This window comes from Botryllus schlosseri, chromosome 9, assembly GCF_051294905.1.
Source record: "Botryllus schlosseri isolate E-star chromosome 9, Bs_hap1, whole genome shotgun sequence".
Classification (NCBI taxonomy): domain Eukaryota; kingdom Metazoa; phylum Chordata; class Ascidiacea; order Stolidobranchia; family Styelidae; genus Botryllus; species Botryllus schlosseri.
The window spans coordinates 14,997,475-15,019,886 of record NC_137244.1 but is presented as its reverse complement, the minus strand read 5'-3'; the positions used below and the strand labels follow the sequence as shown (position 1 = coordinate 15,019,886).

Sequence of the window (22,412 nt, the reverse complement as noted above, 5' to 3'; positions counted from 1 at the left end):
GTGGAGGCTTGGCCCGTCTGCGTCTAACCCCTCGTTTCGAGCTTTATATTCGAACAATAAATACCAGCTTTTACTGAGAAAATGTGGCGCGCACGAGGAATCATATGTAGTGAGTTCGAATTAGTGCTACCATGACGTCACGAATTTCCAATTGTGACGTAACAGTTGATTGACATGTATGGCTCTTTGGGAGTTGAGATGGAAAAAGTAGGGCCAATATGGCTCTTCGGCAAAAAAGGTTCCCGACCACTGGTCTATATGTACTTTGAATTCAGATACCACCATTGACGTTATTTTTCTCGAGACGTCCCATCTTCCAGCTAGTAAAACCTCAATATTGAACACGACTCCTGCCTCAAATTGCGGTCGGCCAGACATCCCCGCATAAGGAATAATCGCAACCTTAACATGAGCTAGGATGAAAGTTTGGTAGTTGCGGCGAACAGTGGGATTTTCGTCTTACTAACAGTAAAGAAAGTTGTACCATTTGAACTCATGTGAATGAATGATATCTAACACGGGCCAACCGGGGCATACGATACATATCGTAGTATCGTAGGCCCCGGGCCAACTATTTAAAAGTCACCTGACCTCGCTGTTTGCAAAATTCAAAATTTGCAATAACCTTCTATATATATAATCCATTTCCATTTTCGCCTAAAGCGCCGACGACTAATAGACATGTCCTAGCAATCTGAATTCGTGCCAATTTGAATTCGTGTCCGTCTCACGAAAGAATTTTTTCCTTCAGTTTTAGTCTGATACCATTTGGCTCTGGAGAGGAATAGTTTGTGGTCAAACCGTTCTTCGAAATTTAGTAATTAATGTGTAATTTTATTTCATAGTGCCGGAGAAAACTATCCGGCGTATCATTCCGCTTGCTTCTGGTAATTATGCGAATCAGCTTTTAAAACGAATCTAACAAATGAAGGAAAAACATTAAAAGAGAATACGTGTGCATAAGATTCTCTCTGTCATATTTTTAATACCAGTGATGACCATCATTCTAATTCGGATAGCTTTCTGACCGGAATTTGCACAATTTTATGATAAATTGATTGGCAAGTATATTCTATTTCAGATTTTGCTTTATATGTTTTCGATAGTTCGAACCAGAAATGAGTTTAGATTAAAACTGTTCATCAGCTCGATAACCAGACTCAGACCCCGACAGTGGACATTGTGGTAGGACTGTCAGCAGTCTGAAGCTGTTCTAAGAAGCGTTCAAGTTAAAATTTATTAATTCAGATTTGTCGGATTCTTGGGAGAGATTCTGCGGATTAGAATGGATATTTAGACGGATTTTTCCTGAGTAACTCAAGCTGTCGGACTGATTCGGATGCTCAAAATGCAATATCCGGTCATCGCTGATACCCTCCCACGCACTCATCGCGTTGAATTCCGTTTCAATTGAAAGTAATCCCTGTTTGTAAATAATTTGATATAATAATCAAAATATAGTGGCGATTCAGACAGAATATATTGGAATTTGCTTCGCATGATTTGTGATTCGATTTTGCCAAATTTTACCCCGTCACTGATACTATTTTGATTATATTCCTTGCGCGATATATTTTACTACCAATTTAATTGTAGGTTGATTTTATACCGACTCAGGGCCCACAGAATTGAAAACGTTTTAAAACTACTAATATGGACTTGTAGGCTTAATTTATGTAATTGTAATGAAATCATGATCAGGACGATATATTATAATAGAATTCATTTGGTGAGCTCTCAGCGTTATCTATCATATTGAAAATGGCCCAGTCCAAAGTCCAATATACGGGATGCCGTTGATAATTACATCAAATTCCTTCATATTCTTTCTATTTCGATAAGTTTTCAAATTTCTGACTCAATCACGACGACAATTTGCCAATCGCTCGGTACTTCGCGATTCTTCCTAGAATGATTCCACATACTCCACAACCTTCAATTTGAATGCAAAGTATACTTGATTTGAAAATGTCAAATATAATTCAATCATTTCAAAATCTGTAATTATATTACAATAACAATTATATAGTTGAACATTTGCCGTCATTATAACTACAATACAAAAAGCAAAAATCGTAATTCTTACATTCAATTACAATTACACCAATCTGATATGTGTAATCATTTCTATTCGTAGAGCATTATACACTAGTAAGGCTCGTAATTTGTTAGTTAGTTATGTGCGTCTGTTTGCAGTGTATTTAAGTCGTAGTTTGAATTTCAGAACGGTTCGAGTTCTCGTGACAATAATTATTTATATTACAGGTAATTTAGAATGTTTCTTCCTAATTCCTGCGTGATATTTGAGGTCAAACGGACATTGTCATTACCGTATAGTCCGTACATAGTGGAATATCAATTCTAGCTCCACATTTATCTCACGACAAGGATACAGTCATCGACTATAAGTGTTGCTCCTGTAGCTTGTTCCGAGCTACTCTAGATATACAGAAATGCTAAAGTATTCCGCATCTGTTACGCATTACAGCCCAAAGGCATGCTCATTATATTTATATATTAGGTGATGGTTGCATTTTTAAGTCAAATGCCGGATAGTTGACTTGAGGAGCGCGGAAATATGGCGTTTATTCTATCTATGATCAACGCCACGTTCACGCTATTTGCGAGTTCCATCTCACTGAGTATGGATTCCATACCACCTAATTTCGGGGGTGGACACGAGAACAGCGGTGGATTAGGTCAGCAGCACACACATGGCCAACTCGCCAGTATTTAGCGAAGTCCCCACGTTTTCCAAATTGCAGGTATCAATCATTTGACGGCTACTACCCATAATCAAGGTTCAAGTGATGATGTGGTGGATACTACTCTGAATTTAATGGAAAACTTTGTGTGTGGACACGACTATGAGGCTAAAATGGGTAAGTATCACGGCTACGGTGGTTCTGTATAGATCGATTGTGGGTTTCATCGACAGTGGTGCGAATTACCGGATAAAGTTTCTTCTTCATGTTTGCAACTTAGTCTTGTATTTATCCTCAATTTCTCAGGGATTAGTCCGCTAGCAATGGTTACCACTACCGATGAAGCTTCTGGTCTCGATGTAGAAAGGAACGCTTTCTGGCTACAAGGAGTGGACGACGATTTCCACACGATGCAACAAATTAAAAGATCGGCCTGCAAAGACGCTACGATTCCCGTTATTGTGTTTTCCATGTATCCTTCACGTGGTCTGGCGCTTGGAGTGATGGCCAGCCATTACATGCCAGAGGAGAGAATAGGTAACCAATAACCAGGCAAAACGTTATAATTCTTCTATAGCACGGAGTAAAGTCGTAACAAATTCGAGCGTGAATTACGTTAGTGCTGTAAATAGCGCCGGCAATTCCAGGATCTTGGAAAGAATACGATGCAAAATTGGATTATTATGCGGATGAATTGGGTGAAATTCTATCGATTATTGTCATGGAACCTACAATGCTGACGCACACGTTCAACTCAGAAGATGGTTACCAAAATACCGAGTATCAGGTAATATGCTGGTTGAGGCGGACGTTCGAAAATTGTGATAAGTCACTACTGCTCCTGACGTTCTAATGCAGATTGTCAGAGGTATAATCGGGTTATGTACATTAGGGCTATTCAAAAATGACTTTGTTTCTCAAATCGTACTGGCTACTTGATAAAATTGTTAGGTTACCTAATTTAAGCCTACACACAAAATTTGGTTCAATTCCAGCCAGTAACCGCTTTGCTACAGGAGAAGAAAGTTTCTATTTATTATATAAAAATAAATAATAAAAAAATTGAAAATTTTCTGTTCACCCCATGAAAGTGTTAGGCTGTCTATAGAAACGATGCTCACCAAATTTGGTTCAATTCCAACCAGTGGAAGCGGAGTTATTGCCGTCGAAAAATTTCGAATTTGAATTAAACAGTATTTACGGTGACCGAATCTTTGTTATGGGGTGAACAAAAAATTTTCAATTTTTTTATTATTTATTTTTATATAATAAATTGAAACTTTCTTCTCCTGTAGCAAAGCGGTTACTGGCTGGAATTGAACCAAATTTTGTGTGTAGGCTTAAATTAGGTAACCTAACAATTTTATCAAGTAGCCAGTACGACTTGAAAAAAAAAAGTCATTTTTGAAGAGCCCTAATGTACATTGCGCCCGAACCCGGCGTATAGCGCGGCGCACCATACCGTATGAAAGTCGCAACCGAATTAGCCAATGTCTCCGGAAGAACGACATCATTGATACCATGATGTCTACATGTATTTTGTCACGATGAGATTAAGAGTCGAATTATGACCTGAGCATATCGGCATAAAAGTCCGGCTGTATTGTACAGGGCGCGCGATGAAAGTCCACAATATAAAATACCATCTTGAAAACAATTTCGTGTGGTTATTCTACTTTCAGAACGAATTGTGTCATGGTGCCCAATGAATATTACGATTTTTGATGAGATTCGACAAGTGAACTATTTGTTGTCATATTCAGCTTGCATTTTCCATTCGGGTGGAGAAGGCGATACAGAAATTCAAACGGTCGTGGGTATATGTCGACGTAGGAAACGCTATGTATCTACAATCGACTGTAAACTTGGAACATGTCATACTTGTTCTGAAGAAAATGCCTGCGAAGCTGCGTGGCTTCTCAATGAATGTCGGCTTTTTCATAAACACCACGTACAACAGGCAACTGGCTGAGGAAATCTATTGCCAGACAGGACTGCATTATATTATTGATACCTCGCGTAACGGAGGCGAATTCTCAACCAGGTAAGCAGCTATTTAGAAACTGATTAGTTTATTTCTTAAAGCATGTTTCCAATCTGTATTCCAATCTTAACGAGTAATAACTTTCGGGTGGTCAAACCAAGTTTCGAAAACTCATACCCGTGACCCAACAAACCATAGCCAAATACTACGCTAGGACCCTCCATATATCAGTGTTGGAATCAAGTCACTACCTTCGAGTCACGAGTAATTTCGAGTCATTGCACATTTTGACTCGACTCAAGTCAAGTCAATTCAATCGATTTTCGAAGGTGACTCGAGTCAAGTCAAGTCAGTCGATTTTTGGAGGTGACTCGAGTCAAGTCGAGTCAAGTCAAGTCAAGTCACGAGTCAAGTCACAATTCAAGTCAAATTGCCTTTTGAGGTATGAGGCGTGATTACGTCATTGTATTTTGCTAGCTGTCTCAAATACAGATTAAGTGGTCATTGATTTTGAACCGATGAAGGGATATAGAGTTACATATACACGCAAGTGAGGCGCTGTATCGCTCACATATAAGTAGAACTAATAAACTATTGCACAGCCTCAGCTTATAGTTACCAGCCAAAATAGAGAATAAAGAAACGAATTGATTAGATGTAATACATTACCGTTTTGCAAATTGATATGATACAATTCGAGCCTGCGCCAATGGTTGAGGACTATATGAACTATTTTTAAATTCAATTTTAATAAAACAAGAGGTTTGGTTGTTAAGTTAAGAACACAGAATAGGAATAGACATTTTGGTATTAAATTACTTTTCTATACTATAGTTAAAACAACGTAGGCTGTAAGCTTCGATCACGTCGTCTGCGATCGATATATTTGTGAGAGAACAATGTAGGCTCAGTAAAACGCACGGTCATTGAATGATTGGCCGCTCTCACGGGTTACACCAGCGTTGCGCGAGCAATCCGAACATATGCAATGATTCTTATCGACACTTGATGACTTGAAATTGACTCGTGAATTTTGCTCCGAGTCACGAGTCAATCCACATTTCTGATACGCCGAGTAAAGTCAATTCATTTTAGCAAAGTGACTCGAGTCAAGTCAAGTCATACGAAAAAGTGACTCAAGTCTGACTCGAGTCAAGTCATGACTCGAGTCATCCCAACACTGCCATATATAAAGATACCAGTAGGAACACAAAAAATTGGTAAATTAGCTTCATCCCAAAAGTACCGAGGCTACTGCCAACGATCAGATAAACGCTATTTTCCCGTAATCATTAATCCTTCTTCAGACTTTAGCTTGGATATATTGCCATATTTTACTGGCCTTTTCAGATCCATCGAGGAGATCAACGAATGCACGTACGATCCTCCCATGACTAAAAAAGGCGCTGCACCCAGCTGGCAGAACGGCGCCACCATTCAGCAACACCGGAGGATTGCAGAAGGTGGGGTATCTTCAACGAAACCTTTTGCCGTTCTCTCGCTATGATTCGTGATCATGAAATTGGGTTATTTCAAAACGGTGTATTCAGGCGACACTCTGGATTATTCATCGGGAGAATTTGGAGTTGGGAATTCAGATAATTCATTACGAATATTTGGAAAGAGGAGACAAGACTATGAAGCAGAAAACCCAGCCGCGGAAGGATCGAGTTGGTATCTATCTATATATTATATGTTAATGCTGGGCAGATCGAAAAATCTCCTAGTCCGAATGCGATACAGTTTCCTCGAAATGGAATCCGGATCCGATCCGACTCCGGCTACATCAGCAAAAAAAGTTTGAATCCGACTTCGGCCAGAAATAAAATAAAACACGGCCAATGCACACCCAGGATCCCGCTAAACTCTGTACGCTTCTTGTAGAACTCCTGTCGAGAGAGATAGAGAGAGAGAGTCTTTATTTTCATCGAACCAAAATACATAACAAACGGCAGTGAATGTGGTACAGAAATTATGCGTGCACAGTATTCGGTATTAGATAGGAATGATCGATAAGACCTTGAAGGTCATCTAGTCTGATCACACCAGCATCAAACAGGTACACTTGACTCAGAACAGTCTGGCTGTAAAAAAATGTTTAGTTAGGAAAGGAAAATAGGAAAATAGAAAAAAATTAAACAATGGTAGCAGATTATCAATGAAGCAATGTCTGGGCGAGGTAGGGCAACAGTGTTAGTGTAACGACAAGAGGTGATCAAGTAGGGCTTTTTTGAATCTATTATAAGGCAATTCACGGATATGTGATGGTAATGCATTCCAGATGATAGGTCCCGAGTAGTCGATAGATCTCTTAGTTAGGTTGCTATTGGGTTGGGGTAAGTAGACGTTTCCTTTAGACGAAGATCTCGTGTAATGGGAATGGACATGTTTAGCAGGTATGAAAAAGTCATCAAACACAGGAGGGAGACTATTGGAAAAACATTTGTGAACAACTTTTGATACTTCGAAGCGATACAGTTCATCAACTCGCAAAATTCGATGCTTACGGTAGTAAGGCGATAAATTGGTACGTAGAGGTACAGATGAGATCAGCCGTATCGCACGGTTTTGCAGGGTTCGAATTCTGCACAAAAATGTTGTACATGCATTTCCCCATACTACGATTCCATATTGCAGATGCGAGTGGAAAAGAGAGAAGTAGATGGTTCGTAGTACTGATCTGGAAACCAAAGATTGGAGACGGGTCATTATTCCCACACACCGAGCTAGTTTTGATATTGTGCATTCAATATGCTGCTTCCAAGACAATTTGGAATCAATGGTGACGCCGAGATATTTTGCTGAGTCACATATTGAGATTTGTTTATGATTGATGTTCACAGTGAAATTATGACTGGCATTATTTAAAACGAGCATCTCGGTCTTATCTGCATTCAAACTCAGTTTGTTTGCTTGCAGCCATCTCGACACTTTTGGGAGTTCCCTATTCACAGATGCATGCAAATCATCGACAGTGTTGGAGGTTATGAAGAGGTGAGTATCATCAGCAAATAGCGTTGTGCGGAATAAAGATGCATTAACAATGTCGTTAATATAAATGAGGAAAAAAGTCGGTCCAAGGACTGAGCCTTGTGGCACTCCACAAGTTATATCTCTGGTAGTCGTTCTTAGTGTCCCCAGTTTAACATATTGTTTGCGGTTTGCCAGGTAGCTCAAAAAGTGCGAGTCCGGCTCATATCCGGATCCGACCTTATCAGCAAAAGTGTGAATCCGGCTTCGACTCCGACTAAAACAAATCCGCTGGATATCGAGTCCATCGACTATCCGTGCATCGCCATAATAGTTATATGTATTGGGAAAGGTGAAGGGCACATGGGATACAGCCAGGACCAGGGGACGAGTTCGAAGGGGGTCAAAAAATATTTCGTGAATAAACGTAAATCCTGGAGTGTTTTTAGTAGAATTATTAAACTTGTAGATCTTCTTCGCGTTGCGCGCGATTCTATTCCGCTACATGTCTTGACTTTAACATGAATATCCCCATCAAAGAAAATCGAATAAAATTTATATAAATAGGCATTTCAGGCCAGCCATTACCGCGGCACGACACTCCAAGACATATAAAGTTTCGACCAACATCAGACTTCGCAAAGTGTGTTGCCAAAACATCGGCGGAGAGAAATGCGTGGCCGAAAATAACCGCCGCATGTTGGTCGAGACCTTGATAGATATGTGCATTTGTCAATTGTTCATGTAAGCGCCTCAATGGCAATCTGAGAAAATGATGATTCAAGAAATGTCAACCTGTGCGCCTCAAGAAAGAGGTATTTTTAAGTCATCATTGGGTGATTCCAATATTTTCCGACTATAACAGGCGAGAGGTCACGAAATATCAACATTCAACAGAGTAATTGATAACAACGAGCCCCCGTAGATGTATAATTAATGATCGTATATCATTAACGTGCCCTAAGTTTTCGAAGACGCCACCTCCTTGAGATATCGGTTAATTTGATCACGTGGGCTGAAAAAGGATCGAAAAGTTGTGAAATTACAGATATTACACTGTAAACGAAAATGGTGTGTTTTCGCAATTCACACCCTAGCGTAGGGTGTGTTTTGGGTCATCACACCTATTGGGTACTAAATTTGTCATTTACACCTAAGCTATTGGTGGAAATGAGCCGAATACACCCCTACAGACATATACCATAAGATATACACCCCTAGCATTGACATTTGGGGTGAATTGTTAAAGATTACACCTTTTGTCAGACAAATATGAAGTTTGGGATTCAATCCGCGCTAGCCGCTTCCACAAAACTTGACTGTTGAAGTTTTAAGTCTGTGTCGGTCAGAAGCCTGGTTAAGCAGGCAGGGGTGCGGCAAGTCTGCATTCTTGTTAAAAATTCAGTCGAATCACTGTACTGATCATTGTATGGGCAGTGGGCACTTGAGAACTTCTCTGCTGTGTCTAACTGTAGGTCGTGTAGAACATATTCTCTTTGGGGTTGAATTATCCACCGAAAATGCGTGTTTTCGCCCACTTTATTGTTGTCCATGTCTTTAAGGCTTCTTGGGTAGGCTTCGGCAATGTTCCATTGTTCAGTTTTTATGGATTTAACCCGGTTCGATCAAGTAAATTCGCCTACGCATATAGTTTCAGCTTCAGTGACAAATAAGCATTCGTTGTATAAGTTCGTGTGCTACCTTGACATGAATGAATAATAGCTAAGTCCGCAATATCATATTGTAATTCACATTTATCGTGCACTGCGGTACTCGTACTTTGGCTGAAATTTCACCCTGTCTACTATAGTGTGACCGATGTATCTCAAGTGTGTGGCAAAAATACGACACATTATGAAGTTGTCACGATACTGGTTTAGAATTTCTTTCATGTCACGTCAAATGCACAATTGTACATTGTACGTAGCCTATATGTACAAAATTTATCGGGCCTATTCCGCACAGCATTAGTGTATAACCACAATATAATGCAGGTTAAGGGTATTTAGAGCTGGGAATACTAGAAGGAGTTAAATTTCAGCCACAATCTTATATGAGCAGTACGCAATATGGGCGTAGCAAGAATTCAAGTTAGAATGGAACACCAGGTTACGTCACGGAACAATCATTGAATTGGGCGAAAGAGGGACTAAATTGGGCAAAGTTTCCTGGTTATTTTCATATCTATATTGCTGTGTTATTCACTATTTGGTAGCTTTATGAATTGCACACTAAGCCTATCAAACTATCCTTTCGATCAATATAAACAAATCATAATATATGCACTTCTTGACTCATGATATGACATACACACGATCTGTGCATATGCACAAATCTGCTTTTTGTTAGATTCAAGGACTGATTGCTATTAGTAGCAGACTCTTACTCTGTGAATGTGAAATCAAATATGTTGTTGGTGATTAATATACTATGCGTAGGATAGTTACAAAATTGTACTTTAACTCGCTTATTTACAAGCATAAAGCAAGTCAAGGCTACAACATCAGTACACATTTCGGATGTCTTGGGCCTTTCGAATCCAATCCAAATTGTCAACTAAACGTTTACCGTATGCCTCATGGTTATTTTTTCAATTTTAGGATGCTGCTATACAAGCTAATATCATGGAATTTCAACCAAATCGACGTCACATTTAACGGTAGAAGCGTATGCTGCGAAACAGTAAAGGATCGTTATCAAACACTCTTATATTCCAAGGTAATCATTATCATTCAGCTAATTTGCAAATTTCCATGTATAGGCTAAGGCAGTGGTTCCCAACCTGGGCGATATCGCCCCCCAGGGGGCGATTTGGCGGTCTAGGGTAGCGAAAATGACGAAGGGGGCGACAGGGGGGCGAAAATGGACTAAGGGGGTGACGGGGGGCGAAAATAGGAAAGGGCGATAGGGGGGCGATGACGCGTCAAAACGGCTGACCTTTTTTTTTAGTCAACCCACGGAAATTTAGTTACAAAAGTGTGTCAAATTAGACATCGAGCCGAAAATTTGACCTTTTTTTTTAGTCAACCCGCCGGTGATTACAGTTTGTATGCCCAATTTTCGGTACACAAAATTTTGGGAGGATGATCGGTGTTGACCTTGAAAAGGGGGCGATGGGTCGAAAAAGGTTGGGAACCACTGGGCTAAGGCAAGTCAAGGTTTCCTAATCAGACCTGTATCTGCGGTCGCTTTGAATCCATTCTGAAAGTCAATATTGCCCAACTAGAAAACGTTTCGTGTTTTGGATTAATACCAAGTAGTCAAATTTAAATCAAGTCCATGCATCTCTTTCTCTGATTATTTTTTAAATTTTAGGATGCTGCTTAAAGACTGCATGCTCCAAGAGCAAGATTATATCACTGGAACTAACCGAGTTTAGGAGTATGCTGCGACAACTGAAAGACTCGTTATCAAGCCAGCAGGTATGACAACTTTGTTAACGACACCTGATGTCAACTTTCGTTGTCGCATATATGAAGTAAACCAAAGCAGAGATGGTCAAAGTTACTAGCGTTGCTACTCAAGTCTATGTAGAAATACCCCGCCAATTTATACTCGATTACAAGTAGATGCAACAGTTCCCAATACAAGTCAAAACTACGTCAAGTGGAAGTAGAATACGAAATGTCGGAAAAATAGTCAAGTATGGTAAGTAGTTTTTCGGAAGTTTGTACTTTGAAAATTGCAATATGAATCTTCGCGACTAATATAAAATTACTAATGGCATATGACACTACTAACAGGAACAATCTTCAAAAATATATTCAGTTATTCCTGGTACAGGTGGTGTTGCTAGACTTGGCCAACTAGATATTCTAGTTGTCTAATTATACTAATTGAAGCCATTCTAATTTGTGAAATGTTTCTATGCTCTAATTATAATTCTAATCGAATTTAAGAATTCTTTCTATGGTCTACGGTAATTTTTATTCTAATCTAATGTCTGGGTTTCCTGAAAAGGCTACAGGAGAACTGTAGAATGTGAAACGAGCCAAGCTTGCGGTGCAGTAGGGGTGTTCAAAATTGACTTTTTATTCTCAAATTCTACTCGCTACTTGATAAAATTGTTAGGTTACCTTATTGAAGCTTGCACACTAAATTTGGTTTGATTCCAACCAGCAGCCGCATTGCTACTGGAGAAGAAAGTTTTTTTAATTTATTATATTAAAATGAGTCAAAATTTTCTGTTCACCCATGAAATTGTTGTCTATAAACGATGCTCACCAAATTTGCCACAATTCAAACCAGCCGGAGTGGAGTTACTGATGTCGAAAAATTTGGATTTGAATAAAATAGTATTTACGGTGGGCACAACTGTAATAACTGATTAAAGAATCGGTCACCGTAAAAATACTTTTATATTAAAATCCAATATTTTTCAACGGCAATAACTCCGCTTCCACTAGTTGGAATCGAGCCAAATCGGTTGAGCAATGTTTCTATAGAAAACCTAACAATTTAATGGGGTGAACAGAAAATTTCAAATCTTCTTTTATTCATTTTCATATAATAAATAAAAAAACTTTCTTCTCCTGTAGCAATGCGGCTACTGGTTGGAATCGAACCAAATTTGGTGTGCAGGCTTAAATTGGGTAACCTTACAATTTTATCAAGTAGCCAGTACGATTTGAGAAAAAAATCCATTTTTGAAGACCCCCAGCGCACATATCAGATGAGTTTAGAATCCAATCCAAATTGTCAACTAAACGTTTGTACCTCATGGTTATTATTTCAATTTTAGGATGCTACTATACAAGATCATGTCAGGGCATTTCAACCAAGTCGACGTCGCATTGAACCATAAAACCGTATGCTGCGAAACAGTGATGGATCGTTATCAAACAGCACATATTGCAAGGTAATCATTAGCATCAAGCTAATTTGCTAATCTCCATGTATAAGGCAAGTCAAGGTTTTCTAATCAGACCTGTATCTGCGGTCGCTTTGAATCCATTCTGAAAGTCAATATTGCCCAACTAGAAAACGTTTCGTGTTTTGCATTAATACCAAGTAGTCAAATTTAAATCAAGTCCATGCATCTCTTTCTCTGATTTTCTTCTAATTTTAGGATGCTGCTTAAAGACTGCATGCTGCAAGAGCAAGATTATATCATAGGAACTAACCGAGTTTAGAAGTTTGCTGCGAAAACTGAAAGACTCGTTATCAAGCCAACAGGTATGACAACTTTGGTAATGACTAGGGCAATTTTTTTGACCTAAAACATGGAAGATTTTGACCTAAAAAATCTAAATTTTGACCTTTTTTGACTTAAAAAACTGAAATTTGACCAAATTTTGACCTCACGTATGCAAATTAGGTGTTTTCGCATATAATGTTAAAATTGTACTACTTATCTTCATTTCTGATTGGAACTGTCTGTCCTTACAAAGTAGATTGGCCTGAAAAAACGTTTTTGGCTCAAAAACTGACAGATTTTTACATGAAAAACTAGTATTTTAACGAAATCTGGCCCCATGAAGAATTCCAGTAGTTACATTACGTATTCTGGTGGAAATAATTAAAATTTGCTGTAGTACAACGAAAGATCCTTTCCTACATTCTCGGGTAGAAAGTGTCTGTCCTTACTACGTAGCTTGCCAAGAACGGAGAAAGAACGTTCAACAGCAGCATTTGTTAGCTGACAACACTCAAGTTGTGTGCACACTGCTGGTGACAAACCGTGTTGCTTCATTCTGACAATCTTGTCTATATCACAATTTTTAAGCTTGCTCTTCTTGATATAAGAACTATGCAATGTCCAAGCATTCTTGCTTCAGCTAGGATATTGTGGTACGTTGACCATAAAACCATGTCCATATTTGTTTCATTTGACCCTTTATGATTCACAATGAGCAGACGATGGTCCGTTTACAACGGTAGGCCTATAAAGTAGGCTACAAGCTGTAAAATATCAAATGATAAGTTCAAGGACAGCGCAAAATCTACGATACAAACGAAATGCAGAGGTCAAAAAATGTTTGACTTTGTAAACAATTTTGACAAATTTTGTAAACAATTTTGACAAATTTTGACCTAACGCTACAATTTTGACCTAATTTTGACTTTTTTTGACATGTCAAAAAAAATTGCCCTAGTAATGACACCTGATGTCAACTTTCGTAGTCGCATCTATGAGGTAAACCAAAGCAGAGATGGTCAAAGTTACCAGCATTGCTACTCAAGTCGATGTAGAAATACCAACTTCAATTTATACTCGATTACAAGTAGATGCAACAGTTCCCAATACAAGTCAAAACTACGCCAAGTGGAAGTAGAATACGAAATGTTGGAAAAATAGTCAAGTATGGTACGCAGAATTTCAGAGGATTCTACCTTGAAAATTGCGATATGAATCCTCGCGACTAATATAAAATTACTAATAGCATATGACACTACTAACAGCAAGAATCTTCAAAAATATATTCATTTATTTCTGATATAGGCGGTGTTGCTAGTATTCTAGTTGTCTAATCATCCTAATTGAAGCTATTCTAATTTGTGAAATGTTTCTATGCTCTAATTCCAATTCTAATCGAATGTATGAAATCTTTCTATGGTCTAATTTTAAGTCTAATCTAATGTCTGGTTTTCCTGGAAACGCTACAGGAGAACTGTATAGTGCGAAACAAGCCAAGCTTGCTGTACAGTAGGGGTGTTAAAAATGAATATTTATTCTCAAATTCTTCTGGCTACTTGGTAAAATTGTTAGATTACGGAATTGAAGCCTAAACACCAAATTTGGTTCAATTCCAACCAGTAGCCGCATTGCTACAGGAGAAGAAAATTATTTTATTTATTATTTAAAAATTAGTAAAAAAAATTCAAAATTTTCTGTTCACCCTTGAAATTGTAAGGTTGTCTATAGAAACGATGCCCACCAAATTATCCTCAAATCAAACCAGCCGAAGCGGAGTTATTGATTTCGAAAAATTTGGATTTGAATAAAATAGTATTTACGGTGGGCACAACAGTCATAAATGATTAAAGAATCGTTCACCGTTAATACTATTTTATTCAATTCCAAAATTTTGTGACGGCAATAACTCCGCTTCCACTGGTTGGAATTGAGCCAAATCGGTTGAGCATTGTTGCTATAGACAACCTAACAATTTAATGGGGTGAACAGAAAATTTTAATTCTTTTTTCGTTCATTTTCATATAATAAATAAAAAACTTTCTTCTCCTGTAGCAATGCGGCTACTGGTTGGAATCAAACCAAATTTGGTGTGCAGGCTTCAATTAGGTAACCTAACAATTTTATCAAGTAGCCAGTAGATTTGAAAGAAAAAGTTATTTTTGAACACCCCTACTGTACAGTAGAAATTTGCTATTCTCATGCTCATAAGATGAACTATGATTTGATGATAACGGAGTTTGATTCAACTTTTGGCGATTTCAGTAATTCTAATTCTAATCTAATTTGAAAAAAACTGTTAGCTAGAATTATAATTTTAATCTAATTTGCAACTGTGTAGCTCAAATTTTAATTCTACTCTAATTCGAAAAAAAAACTTGTAGTTGTAATATAATTCCAATCCAATTTGGAAAAAGGGAACGTTTTCTAGTTGTCCAAGTCTGCCTGTTACATGCGGTTTGCATGAAAACTATCCATCAATTTCCATCTTGTCGATGCCTAATTGCCCACACATACAGTGATCGTGTGTGAACATGTTTCCTATAGCGGTAAGTTCACCCTATCGGACCACAGTCTGTGCTGCAATTCCTTAGCAAGTGTAACATCTGATTTTTTGTAAGTACTTTGTGAAAATATATATGCTTTGTAATGGCTTCTATTTTTGTGGTCTTTCATTAAGTTATGCATGTTAGCATATGTGCCTGTTATTTGGGTTGTGAATATGCATTTTGATTTCAGGATGATGCCACAAGTTCTTGCTGAAGATAGTGACTCAGCCTTCGCCGTACAAGAGTGTTTTTCGGAAACCTGGAGGAGGCGACTTCCCAAAACTACATGGGCAATGATCTTCGAGCAGTATTTTCAGTGAATTTTTTTCTCCGTCACTGGGATCTCTGTTTTTGTTATTTCACGAAATATGTTTCCATTTTATGTTATTATGGTTCAATTGATATCGAATATATGCAATCAAGAAAGTTTATTTGCAATAGCGTGCCATTTGGAAGAAGATGCAGGATTTCAAGTGGGGTGTATATATTGAAATTCCGCCCCAATCAATTCTAATGGCTAGGGTGAGATATCCGATATACACCGCAAGGAATGGGGTGGATTCTGGTCATTCACACCGGCAGGGTTACGTAAGTTCTGTTTTCGTGTACCACCTTTTGGGGTGTGTATAACCACTCTTTTCGCTAAGAGTGTATAGACAAAACTCAATCAAAATGTGGTGTCGACCTATAACAACTAATTCTTCATGTTTAGTACTTTAGGCGCAGTTGGCGAGGGCGATCGTAAAATTTATTGGTAGGGACACAATGTCGGAAGAAAGATTTTAAAAATACTTTTAAAATCAACAGAAGGAAGCGGAGAACCATGCACGTCACCCACACTCCCTCAAAATATCTCTAGAAATGGCAGGCATTACATGGAGGACATTACCGTTCTTTTACAACCGCCTAATCAGTTTGGATCGACCAGCCGGCAGTGGTCTTCATACAAGTTTTGTTACGATTCCAGACACTTTGGAATATACACGAAAACTGGTCATTCACACCATCTCCTCAGTCCTGTTCTTCAGGAATTCTCAGTTTCTTGCTAGTTGATGCTGTGTTATATATTTCAATACTGGCCGATTTTTCTGGTTAACTCGCAATCTTCCTACTTATTTACAGTCGTCATGTATATTTACAACACGAAGGTATTCGATAAGGCCATCGCTCACTGAGCTTCCAAATGCAGAATAGAAACTTTAAAACTAGATTGGTCAATGGGCTCTGAGTGAACCAACTGATCGGTACCGGTTCTCTTAACTTTATCCGCTCAAGACACACAATGTACAATGCGATATATAGGATACAATGCTACGTAATGAACACATATGATAATGTCGAAATTTTCAGGTGCGGTCTCACAATCAAACATCCCCCTTCGCCTAACGCCCGGTGCCAGAGTTCGACTGAACGTTTTTCGGAATTTTAACAACCAACGCATATGCACCAATGCATGTCCATTGTCCACCAATGCATATGCACCAATATAATGTAAATGCATACGGTACTATACCCAGTGTCAGGATTCAAACAAAAGTAATATATTTAAGGCTGTGCTATTCCATAACGTCATTGACAGTAACCAATATTGCTAGCTGTTTCGCTGATCTCATCAAATTTCATGAGACGGTTTTGTAGAACCGTTGCTAACCGGCTAAGTTCGAACACTGACTGTACCAGTCTCCACGATGCAGCGATATTGGAATATGCATAATCTACATGTGTATATCTATGGATCAGCGGTTCGTTACCGTCAGTAACCCGGGAAACACTTACGTTAATCTGTAAACCTTCGTGGAACCCCAAAATCTACCACAGTACGCTGTTAATGCATTACTATAAAATAGATTATACAGGTGCACCAATTGAACTGTGCATTAATAGAGTAATAAAAGAATAAAGCCAATAAACATGATATTTACATACATCGAAAACATAATCATGAATATATTGGAAATTAGTGTGTGCGCCTTCTGCTGATCGCGTTAAGATACCAGTTCAGCAATGCGAGGACCTCGTGTTAATAGCAGGGCTTCGGAGCAGCCGTAAATTTGCATTGCTCCAGCTCCGGCTCCGGAGCTTTCTTTTATCATACACTAGCTCCGGCTCCAGCTCCGGAGCCGCATTATTTCCACAGCTCCGGCTCCAGCTCCGGCTCCGGCTCCGGCTCTGAAAACTATCGAGGGTGTCTGTCTATATCAGGGGTGGGCAACCCGCGGCCTGCGGGCTATATGTGGCCCGCGAGAAGGTTTTGAGTAGCCCGCGACCTAATTTCCCATTATATTATCGAAATCCTGTTATATTATCGAAATTAAATTGCTCAGATCATATGCTCATATTGTGAACTTGCAACGCGAACCAAAAATATGATTAGTCTGGCCGCGAAACTTGGGATGTTGATGATTAAAATATCAGTTCCGACGCATTGGCAGATCAATGGTCCGCAACCACATTTTTAGTAAATCATCATCATTGGGTTTATTAGCAATTTTATCAGTTCAATACACCACAAAAATGCGATACAATGAAATGACAGGAAGATGTCGAAGCGACAAGGAGTAGTCTATGGAATCTGACACCCACCTTGGCCTAGGCGATGTAAAGAGGAGGCATGCACACTGAATGAAAGTAAAGAAGATAGTATAGAAAAAGAATGCGACAAGAAAATAGGGCGGCATGTCACGGGAAGCGAGATCGATAGGTCAGTCGTGGTCCGGTAATCTTGAGGATGGACTGTATTTATTTAGTAGTAATTGCTTGTATTTCGACTTGAATGTGGACACTGGACATGCTCGTCGACTGTCGGATGGCCGGCGGGATACTGTTCCACACATCAGGTCCGGCATATTTGATGGAGCGATGATCTTTTCGGTCGATCATATGACCGTCGTACATTATCAATCAATCAATTACAAATCGTCGTACATTACAATAAACTAAAAGAGTAGTAAAATTTTTCTTCACGATCCGCGTGTTTAATTGTCACACGATTTCTTGCTTTGTAGCATACCCACTCATGAAAATGAAAGAACACCTGATTTAGCCGATTGGGTTTAACTATATTCGCGATTACGAGAGAAAGTATTTTCGCGTTTGCGCTCGCAGAAAGATCGTCGACGATGAAATGTAGGCACAAATAAATTGTCGTATTTTAGCGGAAATCTTCGATATCGATATGTCCAGATGCCGAATAGTCCTGTCCTTGCAAACTGAGCCCAGCGGGCGTTATACAGTCGACCCGCAATATACCCAAGTAATAATAATATCAACTTTGAAATTTTTACGCGCCTGGCGCGGCTAGTGGGCAGCACATTCGTTCGTCAATTTCAATTGGCCCTTTAGCTGAAAAGGTTGTCCACCCCTGGTCTATATAGATTACTAATTTACCCGTAGGTTAGTTATCTATAGTAATCTAGAGTCTGTCAACCGTCAGTAACATCGGATGCAGCAACGAAGGCATAGGTGCTGCCGTGTCGGCTTGTGACGTCATAATCAATACTTATCAATTGTCGATAACATCATAGTTGTACCAGTGTTGGGATCAAGTCACTACCTTCGAGTCACGAGTCATTTCGAGTCATTGCCCATTTTGACTCGAGTCAAGTCAAGTCAATCGATTTTCGAAGGTGACTCGAGTCAAGTCAAGTCACTCGATTTTTGGAGGTGACTCGAGTCAAGTCGAGTCAAGTCAAGTCAAGTCACGAGTCAAGTCACATTTCAAGTCAAGTTGCCTTTTCGAAGTATGAGGTAGGCTATGCTACGTCATGGCATTTTGCTAGGTGTCTGAAATACAGATTGAGTGGTCATTGATTTTGAACCGATGAGCGAATATAGAGTAAAATATACACGCAAGAAGGCACTGTATCGCTCACATATGAGTAGAACTGCAAAACTACGTATGTATAATTGCATAGCCTCAGTTTATAGTCACCAGCCAAATAGAGAATGAGAAACGAATTGATTAAATGCAATACATTACCCATTTACAAATTGATGTGATGCATTTCGAGCATGCGCCAACGGTTGAGGACGACATAAACTATATTCGAATTCAAATTCAATACAACAAAAGAAGTTTGGTTAAGGTAAGAACGGAGAACAGAACTGAACATTTTGCTATGAAATTACTTTACTATACTAGTCTACGTAAGCTGTAAGCTTCGATCACTTCGCTTGCGGTCAATATGTTTGTGAGAGAACAATGGAGGCTCAGTAAAACGCACGATCATTGAATGATTGGTCGCTCTCACGGGTTACACCAGAGTTTCGCGAACAATCCGAACAAATGCAAGATACAGTGATTTTCATCGAAACCGATTATACTTGATGACTTGAAATTGACTCGTGAATTTTGCTCCGAGTCACGAGTCAATCCACATTTCTGATGCGCCGAGTCAAGTCAAGTCAAGTCATTTTAGCAAAGTGACTCGAGTCAAGTCAAGTCATACGAAAATGTGACTCGAGTCTGACTCGAGTCAAGTCATGACTCGAGTCATCCCAACACTGAGTTGTACTTGTACTAGAACGCACTTTACTACATGCCATTGCTGTGCACAGTATCAAAATTTTGATGCGGCGTTTTAACACTGGCACTGTACTCGTTAACATTAAGCCATACAGCTCAATTCAATCTTTAAATAAGCGATTAGTATTCAACTGTAACTGTATAGTAAGAGCAATATGGGCGGACATCAAGACCTGATCAATAGAAATTCGATTTGTACCAAATGGCCAATGGTTTGACGTTCGATATTGGTGCACGCGTTACCAGTCCATACGGTGTCGATCAAGTTTATCGGAATATAATATTTTCCCGTTTAAACGAATCGAATACTCGAATTAAACACTGCGCCATGTACATTGCGCCATGCCCATAACGAATTAAACTATGCAGTATGCACATTGCACATTTACAAGTCACAGTGCGCGATAATCCGGGAATACTAGAGTATCAAGCAGACATCAAGAATGAATTTACGAAACAGATGATTACAAATTGGAAATCGCGTATCAAATCAGTAATTTATCTCCAACATCAAATACCATAGGGTCTTGACACCGCATTAAGTAGCTCGCACCGCGACAATTGTTCGCTGAGTGTAACGGCGTTTTGGGCTACTCTTCTGCCATCCCCTATTCACGCTCGAAAATCCTTACTGTGGTGAATGACGATCATGCGCAGTAATGAATTCCAATTCGCATGCATAATTGCATACTCAATAACACTGTCCAATTTGCTCATTCTATTCATAGCAACGATGAGATGGAATTTCTAGGCTCGTGCTCGTCATATCGACATGTGCAACGAAATCACGTTTTTATCCTTTTTATCATTTCGTGTAATACATAGTGATCATCATATTCGAACCGTACAAATGGCCAACAAGGTTGTACTGATGACGAAATTTCGGGATTGCCGAATAACCACAATATTCACAGGCATATCTAGCATACCGAGGTTCGGCAGTAATGTATGAAAATTGAACATTCAACATCTGACTGCTCTGCCGTTGAACCCCCAGGAACATGGTTAGTCGGAAAAGGTAGCGCGAAAGAGGAAAAGATTCATAATTTCGCGAAGGCCTGCTGTTGAATTATGTGAACTCAAAAGATGTGGTTGTTGCATGTTTGATAGCATCTTATGAACTATGTCGGAGCCGGAGCTACCCCTCAAATAACTAGCTCCAGCTCCGGCTCCGACTGAATTTTATGTGGAGCTCCGCCTCCGGCTCCAGCTCCGGTAAAAATGCACTGCTCCGGGGCTCCGGCTCCGGGCTCCGGCTCCGGCTCCAAAGCCCTGGTTAATAGCATACTGTTCAGTGGAAACGCAGCAGCATGATACCAATGCGTGATTGCAAATGAGCTTAGAGAGATTGGAGATAGAATTAGCATTTCGGACGAACGAGGATTCGAGACGCATACCCCCAGATCAGTCATCATTCGAATTCGGGCATAATTGACTGTAACCAATGATGGCCAAGATGGGCGTATACTCACAAATCATATGCAAGTATGTGAGTATGTGTGTTGGGAACTCCAGGGAACCCCTGGGACTGGCTCAGGGAATACCGGTTAGAACTGGTGCTATAGATATACTTAGTAATATACGGGAACTTAGTACAACCAAATACTCCATTATCAGCGATATATATTTTTTCCAGTGCCAGCCGGAGGAACCGCGGGTGGACGAGGAGCTTCCGATGCAAACCCGGGCGGCTCCGAGTTTGGAGGTGATTATTACGACGAATACGATGGTTATGACGGGAAGCCGATTAGCTGCGTTGGCCTGACAGACCAGGAAGGGCTGGATGCTTTTCTTTGGGTCAAAACACCCGGCGAATCCGACGGTAGGATGTACCCGACCGGTACTTTCCACCCGTGTCTCTTGGGTCATCACATTGAATGCACCGATACGTGCCCGCAGTACGTGCGCAAACGGTGGGGCGTGTTTAGCCGAAGAGACATTTGCAGATGCATCGACGAGTGACGAGTCACGCGTTTAGGGAATTCTAGTTTCATATTTCTAGCTGCCTTCCGCGATCTTCTACCGTTCGCAGATGCACACTTGCGCTAATGTGCTTATGCGAAAATAAAATTGGTGTCCTTGCCACGTGTATGTCCGGTTTGTTGATACTACTAGATAGTGCCTGAGAAGTGGGAAGATGGGCGGTGTTGGTGTTTGGTATTTTCTATAGAAATGCTTTTGATTCAACGTGAAGACACTTCATGTTGAGTCGGGGGCGGGCAACATATAGCCCGCGGGCCGGATCCGGCCGCGATGACATTTTGACCGGCCCGCAGACAGTTTCCAGTCTTACATACTAATGTGGCCCGCGGGTCATAACACATTTGCCTGCGAACAATTTTCTATCATGAACAATAACAAGACAAAGCTGCGTTGCAATCTAACTGACATTCACGTGCATTCTTAACTAAGAGTTTCTACGTCTGACATGCAGCCAAAGTTCAAAGAACTTGTTTGACAACTTTGACCGACCACAGATGTCTTCACATACTTAAACAGCTATCGAAGTAGCCTGTACTACGGTAATAATTTCATTAAATACTGT

General features: G+C 39.8%; 1 protein-coding gene and 1 long non-coding RNA gene across 2 annotated transcripts; both read left to right on the top strand.

Annotated features, from left to right (window-relative positions):
- The first annotated feature begins 2,730 nt into the window (after positions 1-2,730).
- LOC145446701 (uncharacterized) lies at positions 2,731-21,958 on the top strand. Its single transcript, XM_080325050.1, has 7 exons — positions 2,731-2,882; positions 3,012-3,242; positions 3,353-3,492; positions 4,469-4,749; positions 6,040-6,152; positions 6,240-6,359; positions 21,504-21,958. Exons 1-7 carry the CDS (start codon positions 2,840-2,842, stop codon positions 21,827-21,829), a joined length of 1,254 nt encoding a protein of 417 aa, XP_080181176.1. The 5' UTR covers positions 2,731-2,839; the 3' UTR covers positions 21,830-21,958.
- On the top strand, positions 10,547-12,854 carry LOC145446246 (uncharacterized). The gene is made up of 3 exons (XR_013917235.1): positions 10,547-11,081; positions 12,401-12,517; positions 12,728-12,854. It is a non-coding gene; the product is annotated as an uncharacterized LOC145446246 (long non-coding RNA).
- Positions 21,959-22,412: the final 454 nt, after the last annotated feature.

Coding starts and splice junctions, on each gene's coding strand:
- LOC145446701 (XM_080325050.1), top strand. CDS start 2,840: ATGGAAAACTTTGTGTGTGGACACGACTATGAGGCTAAAATGG. Junction 3,243..3,352: donor CATGCCAGAGGAGAGAATAG/GTAACCAATAAC, acceptor CGGCAATTCCAG/GATCTTGGAAAGAATACGAT. Junction 6,153..6,239: donor ACACCGGAGGATTGCAGAAG/GTGGGGTATCTT, acceptor CGGTGTATTCAG/GCGACACTCTGGATTATTCA.